The sequence below is a fragment of the Mus pahari genome, chromosome 14 (genome assembly GCF_900095145.1).
Source record: "Mus pahari chromosome 14, PAHARI_EIJ_v1.1, whole genome shotgun sequence".
Lineage (NCBI taxonomy): Eukaryota > Metazoa > Chordata > Mammalia > Rodentia > Muridae > Mus > Mus pahari.
Genome location: NC_034603.1, coordinates 20,453,554 through 20,461,190, shown reverse-complemented (window position 1 = coordinate 20,461,190; position 7,637 = coordinate 20,453,554). Strand labels below are relative to the sequence as shown.

Genomic DNA, 7,637 nt, shown 5'->3' with positions numbered 1-7,637 from the left:
AAGAAGAAGAAGAAGAAGAAGAAGAAGAAGAAGAAGAAGAAGAAGAAGAAGAAGAAGAAGAAGAAGAAGAAGAAGAAGAAGAAGAGAATTAGTTTGAGAAACCTTCCTTGGCGTTTGTGTCATTTTCCCCCCTGTCTCTGCCGGTCGGAGTTCAGGGTTTGCAGCATACTATTACCAACCCACCCGAGCAGCACGCTGCTTCCTGGAACGCTGGCCAAGCTTTAGACTCACGGGATGCTCTTCTCAACCCATGAAGACTGCTCCCATCCTCACTGCTCAGCCCCTGCAGCCACCATCAAATCTGGCCGATATACTCTGCTCCTTCTCACAGGTCAATGGTGTGGCCAAACACTCGAATCCCTCAAAGGGTCCACACGGCTAATGGCTTTGCCACTCACATAGAGTCTCCCTCATTTGGCAAAGACTAAATCAAATTCTTTATCCCCAAGGGCAATAGACAGCAGCCCACAGCTGGAAACACAACCATACCACTGTTTTCATTTCATCTGAAATCCAATGTGGAAGCTTCTACCCTGTGTGTTAACTCCTAGTGGTTATGCTAGTTTCCTAGTCCATTTTCCTTCCTACTCCCCAAAGCTCCCTCAAACTCCCAACACTCCCATTCGTCAGAATGTCCACAAACCACCAGAACTCTGCTCATCCAACCGCCTAAGCACCGCCCTCTGCTGCACACCCCTCCTGCACGGCGCTGAGCCTCACCTCATCAACACACCAGGCAATCATGGACAGGAACCCCTGAAACAACGGGCAGCCAACCCTGTTCCTTTAAAGTCTTCCCAGGTTCTCCATGCCAGCCACAGGGCAATAGTGGGCCAGCTGTCTGAGGCAAGGCCCTGGGGTCAACCCACAACTCAAAAAGAACTGAGGGAGAGAACATGGAGGAGCTGCTGCTGTTTATTCCAGGCTGTAAAACTGACACGATATTGAAAGTCCATCAGGGAAATCCACATGCTACCAAGCCAGATGAACCTAGGTTTCACACCTCACACAAAAATTAAATAAGCATAAGTCAGGTAAAATATAAAATACTAAAGGACAAAACTAGAAAAAAAAAAAAAAAAGAAGAAGAAGAAAAATCTTTGAAGTCTGGAACTAGAAAAGAAGTTCTTAAATTTTACCAATAAAGTAAAAGCACAATGCATAAAAGGGAAAAAAACTGGTAGCTGCTACTCTTCAAAAGAGAAACTTCTGCTCTGTCAAAGAGCCTCCCAAGATAAAAAGACCAGCTGCAGTGCAGAGAGACTGTTTGCAAGTTCCATAAACAACAAAGGATGTGTTCCTAAAACCAAGAATCCCAAAACTCAAAAGTGAAGAAAGCAAACAACCCAAGTGGAACAGAAGGAAGACGGGAACAGAGTGGACCCTAAGTTCCCTCTGATCTCCATACTCACTGTAGGGCTTGCCGCCACCACACACACACACACACACACACACACACACATTAATGCCTATACCTATACCTAATGCCTATACCAAGCATAAGCAAGACCTGAAGGCTTTTCACTTCAGTGCCCAGGCCTGGTCCAAGCCACCATCACCTCTGCTTTTGTAACTCATCTGCCTACTTCTGCCCTAACCCTACTGCCAAGTCAGCACAGCATCATGCAGAAACTGACATGAGGTCACTCTACTTAAAAACTCCCTTAGCAGGTTGGAGAGATGGCTCAGGGGTTAAGATGATATACTGCTTTCCAGAGAATCAGATTTCTATTCCCAACACCCCTATTGGGTGGCTCACAACTGCCTGCAAGTCATCAATGCTCTGACCTCCACTGGCACTCACCACCACACACCCACAGACAGGCAGGCAAGGCAGGCAAGGCAGGCAGGAAGACAGACACATGCACACACTCTTTTTTCTGAGACAGGGTCACTCTGTCTACAGTCCTGACTGTCCCAGAACTCTCTCTGTACACCAGACTGACCTCAAACTCAGAGATCTGCCTGCCTTTGCCTTCCAAATACTGGGATTAAGGTGTGTGCCACCACTGTACAGTTACACTTTAAAACAAAACAAAGCAAACAAACAAACAACTGTCTACAAGATTCTATTTGAGGGACAGAGAGGTGGCTCAGCAAATAAGGAAGTTTGTACTTTGAAACTCAACATGGTGGAAAGCAAGAACTGACTCCCAACCAAAAGCTGTCCACTGGCCTATGTCCTACACCTACACACACACACTAAATAAATGTAAAGAAAGATGTATTTTTTTATATATAAGTCAACAACCTGATCTTTCCTTTGGCCACTTCCTAATCTCCTAATGGCCCATACTGTCTAACGTAAAAAGTCACAATATTCAGTGAATGAGCAGTAAATGCAGTCAATCCAACCTAATCCCATCATGATGCACACTACATCCCAGAGCATCTCAGTACCTAATCCCATGATGCACACTGCATCCCAGAGCATCTCAGTACCGAATCCCATCATGACACACACTGCATCCCAGAGCATCTCAGTACCTAATCCCATCATGATGCACACTGCATCCCAGAGCATCTCAGTACCTAATCCCATCATGATGCACACTGCATCCCAGAGCATCTCAGTACCTACTGTACTTCCTCAAGGGCTCTCCCCTGAGCCCCAGCTGGGCAGAATCCCTCTTCATTGATGAATGCCCACACCCAGCACCAAGGAAGTCAAAAAATGAAATTAGAAGGAGCACACAAGTACAGTACAGGGAAATAAACTAGGACTTTACATGAAACATCAGATGTGATGCTGACCCAGCTGGATGGAAAGAGAACTCAGAACAGCTGATGTCAGACTGCTTGTAGTTAATGGACTTCATGGCCGAGCTTCATCAACAAAGATATCTATCAATGAGACTGCTCAGACGCCTTGCCTAACTGGTACTATCTCTAGTTTAAAAGTAACATTTAGCCAGGCAGTGGTGACCCACGCCTTTAATCCCAGCACTTGGGAGGCAGAGGCAGGCATATTTCTGAGTTCAAGGCCAGTCTGGTCTACAGAGTGAGTTCCAGGACAGCCAGAGCTACACAGAGAAACCCTGTCTCCAAAAATCCAAAAAAAAAAAAAAAAAAAAAAAAAAAAACAGTAACATTTAGTGTGTGTGTGTGTGTGTGTGTGTGACAGACACACTTAGGTGCAGTACCCACAGAAGCCACAGGTGTCAGATTACTCCTAAAGATGCAGTTACAGACTGTTGTTCTAGATGATTAAAGATCAAAATTATGTCTGCATCCACCAGGGATATCCTCATTACATTCTAACAATGATAAAGGAGCCTTGGAAAACCCAGTCTTCCTCCTCCAGACCCTCCAGGTAGGGCAACTGGCTGCCTGCTTTCAGTGCGGCTGAGGAAGGAAATTATGTATGCAACCCAGCACTGTAATAAAGGAACGCGTGATTGGCTGGAGAGTCTCCCGGGGCAAAGGAGGAAGTCAGCCCCAGTTCACATTAGTTTTCATCTGAAAAAAAAAAAAAAAATCAATAAAGACTTGCGGAGAGAATGACTGCACGCTGGACAGAAAGAAAAATATGATTTTCCTGCTAAATCTCTGCCTCGGTTTACAGAGTTCTTCACTTTCAAGAACGGCTTTAATATCCTGATTTATGCCGTAGCATCTGCAAGAAAAGAAAGTCTTTCTCAAAAGAGGCGAGAGCGTTCGGTAAAACCTCAGCTCACGGAAGAGCGTCTGCTGACACGCTCTGCTCATCTTGGTTTCTAAACTCCACTCCTCCTCCAAGCCCCTCAGCGTCCCCGGACTCTACCTCTACACCAAAAGCACCAGAACCTCGCAGACCTCAGAGATGGAATCCCCAAACAGCTCCTCCCCTCTTCCACTCTGAAATAGTCACCCAGTTCAGTCCAAACACCGGGTCGCTGTCCCTATCTGTATATGTCTGAGCTCACCTTTTCGAGGGGGAAAACAAAGCAAAAACTTGCCTAGCCCTTGCTTGTCCCCCTAACCTCAAGCATCGCTCTGAACATCACTCTCCCCAACTCCGGCCATCACTTCGGCCTGTTTCCCATCCAGTCCGCGAGATCTCTGTACTCCCCATCCTCAAGCGTTTTGGGGTCCTTCCCCCCTCCACACCGAGCGCCCTTCCTCCAGGGAGCGGATTCTCAGAGACTCTGTCCACGACACGGGCACTCCCCGTCCCCGCCCACCCACCCCGGTCTCTGAATCTCACAACTCCACTTCTCAGGCCTGGGAGACCGCACTGGGAGCGCTTCCCACGCCGGGCCCAGCCCTGGGCGCCGGGACTCGGCCGATGGGAACCACCGGGAGTCGGCGGCGCTCTGTCCCCGTCGGGCCGGGCCCGGCCCGGTCCCCCGCCGTCTCCCCGCGTTCATTACCAGAGCACAGGACGGGCACGAGCAGCAACGCCAGCACCAGAGGTCGCGCCAGCGCTCCGAGGCCCCGGGCGCCCGGCCCGGGAGACAGCTTCTCTCGTGCAGCCCCGCACATTCTGCCCAGGGCGGCGGCGGCCATAACGGACTCGGCCCCGGAGCCTGCGCTGTTGCTAGGTTCTGCGAGGTGACGTCAGAGCCGCGTCCGAAGCGCACTCCCGAAGCAGCTACGTCCCGGCGTGATGACGTCGCATCTCTGAGCCGGAAAGGTTAGGGTGGGATTGTAGAGAAGGGTGCTATAAGAAAAAAGAAAGCGGGTGGGACGGATTTATTTTCAACTGGTGGTTGTTGTTTTGTTCTGTGGTTTATCGTTGTCATCTTTGAGATGTATTTCAGGGCTCGTCGGTTAAGAGCACTGGCTGATCTCCCAGAGCTCCTGGGTTCAATTCCCATCACCCCTGTATGTGAGGTCTCACACCCATCTGTCCCAGGGAATACGGTGCCCTCTTTAGGCGTCCTCAAACACTGATGCAGAGACTCACAGGCAAAACACCTACACACTTAAGTTTAATACACTTAATAGAGAGAGAAAAAAAAATATATATATATAGAGAGAGAGAGAGCGCTGGAGAGAATGTTCAACTGCTGAGAGCACTTGCTACTTTGCAAAGGACTGGGTTTGGTTCCCAGCACTCAGATTAAACAGCTCACAGCCACCACTAACTCCAGTTCCAGGGGACCTGACTACAAAACCTCTTTTGATCTCCACAGGCATTAGGCACGTGGGGTACACATACATATATGCAAGCAATCATTTCTGAATTAAAACTAGCCAGGTGTGACAGTTCATATCTTTAGTTTCAGCACTCAGGAGGCAGAGGCAAGCGAATCTAAGTGAATTCGAGGCCAGCCTGGTCTACGAAGCGATTATAGGACAGCCAGGGCTACACAGAGAAGAACCCTTGCCTCAAAAAACAATAATGATAAAATAAGTATTAAAGAAACAAGAAAGAGTAAAATTGTGTGTAAGTTCCAGCGCCCTCCTGTTCCAGAAGAGGGCGTCTACTCCCCTGGAACTGAAGGTTGCTGCGATTATGAGCCACCCCATGTGGCTCATGGGAACCACACCCTGGTCCTCTAAAAGCTCAACAAGTGCTCTAAACTGTTGAATAATTTCTCCAGCACCCTTTTTGGTTTGGGCTTTGAAACAAGATCTCAAGTGGCCCAGGCTGGCCTTAAAAATCCCTTTCTACCCAGTGGATAACCTTGAACTCCTTCACCTCCACCTCCCACTTGCTGGTTTATAGTTTCATATACTGAGAGTTTTGTTTTACACAATGTAAAAAGTGATAGAAGTATGTCTTTGGAACATTTGAACCCATTCTCAATGCCAGTGCCTCCTTCTGACCTCCTAGCCAATGTCCTTGCTTTTCCTTTACAACACTATCATCCTGTTAAATATTATCCACTCTTACAGCGTCCCCCACACGAAAGCAAGACTACCAAAGCCAACTTGATTTTTACTTTGTTTATTGATGCACCCTTAACTACAGAGAACTGTTAAATATTTGATGAAACACTAAAATATAAACCTTGGGAGGCAGAGGCACGTGGATATCTGAGTTCAAGGTCAGCCTGGTCTACAAAGTGAGTGCCAGGACAGCCAGAGCTATACAGAGAAACCCTGTCCTCCTTACCCCCACACACACTCCCCCCCCCCAAAAAAAATGAAAGGAAAAGAAAAGAAAGATGAGAAATGTGAATTTAGAAAGTTTGCCTAGAGCCTTGGTAGAGTTTCCATCTGTGGGTATGTTGTGTAAATGTTTCCTACAGGTTTCAATTCATATATGTTCATTTCACTAATTTTCAGGAAAATCAGTGTAGCAAACAGTTGGCATTTATTATCCCCCCAACAGCTTTACTGCTGTCTGCAATTCCCTCCCCAGAGACAGCTTGTGTTTTCCCAAAGCCCATTTTCTCTGACCCCAGGACATTTTAAAAGCACACAGATTCTGTTGAACAAACCAAGAAACCATTCATCTCATTTCTCAGTCTGCCCCAAAGCCCATGTACATGGTGCCCAAACCTTCCAGATTAGCAGAGGTACAGTCCTTCCCGGCACCCCAAAGCTTTGCTTTCTGCCAGTCTAGAAAATACCAGTGCTTAGAGACTGTTTTAGTTAGGGTTTTACTGCTATGAAAAGACACCATAACCAAGGCAACTCTTACAAGGACAACATTTAATTAGGGATGGCTTACAGGTTCAGTCCATTATCATCAAAGCAGGAACATGGCAGGATCATGGTGCAGGAGGAGCTGAGAGTTCTACATCTTCATCTTCTAGGAGAAGGCTAGCTTCCAGGCAGCTAGGATGAGGGTCTTAAAGCCCGCACCCACAGTGGCTTGCCCACTCCAACAAGGCCACACCTACTCCAACAGGGCCACACCTTCCAATAGAACCATTCCCTGGGCTGAGCCTATGCAAACCCTTACAGAAACTAATCTCAACTCCAGCTGCTGCCTGTTTGGAGATGGTTTTCAACTGGTCGGCTTCTGTGACACCCTCTGTCGTCCTCCCTAATCTACTTTGTTCTTCTGTCCTCAGTGACAGGTCAGCTGAGTTCATTTTTCAGATTATTTTCAAGTCTGTGTATATGTCTCGTCTTGCGAGGCTTAGGCATGGGGGTAGTGTTATCAGGGACTGGAAGAGGGCATCGGATCCCCTGGATCCAGAGTTGCAGACAGTTGTGAGCAGCCACGTGGATGTTGGGATCCAATCCCAGGTCCTCTGCAAGAACAGTTTGTGCTCTACCTGCTGAAGTTCTTCCATTAATGAGATACTATGAACTCAAGGCATTTTGCAGTGAAATTCCATCTAACACACTGCAGACTGTGTGCAGACATGATGTAATAAGTGACTGGTGAGTGCTGTTCCCTCATCCTCATCCTCAGGGGCCTTTTATACACTTCACAACACTTAACACTATGCCTGGTCTTCAACTACATGGACCGGGAAACCACTTTCTTTCAAGTCTCTGGACAGAGTCAAAGCATTCACTTAAGAATTAGCTGTACGTCTCTACATACCTAGTGCTGTCGATGTGACCACCAAGGCTCAACTCTCACACAAAAGCAGATACTTGCCACAACCTTGAACCTAAGTTTCATCCAGAGAACCCACAAAAAGATGGGAAAAAATTGGTTCCCATAACTGTCCTCTGAACTCCAAATATATGCCCCCACGTGGCTAGACAGAGGAAAGAAAGTAATAAAATTCTTTCTCTTAAAGGAA

The 7,637-nt window shown here is 47.4% G+C and overlaps 1 protein-coding gene across 1 annotated transcript in view; it reads right to left on the bottom strand.

Moving 5' to 3' along the window:
* The window catches only part of C14H5orf15 (chromosome 14 C5orf15 homolog), an 18,551-nt gene extending 14,027 nt beyond the window's left edge, over positions 1–4,524 (bottom strand). The window contains exon 1 of the mRNA XM_021212871.2: positions 4,353–4,524. Within this exon, the coding sequence (XP_021068530.1) occupies positions 4,353–4,488 (136 nt within the window). The 5' untranslated portion in view covers positions 4,489–4,524. The remainder of the gene's footprint in view (positions 1–4,352) is intronic.
* Positions 4,525–7,637: the final 3,113 nt, after the last annotated feature.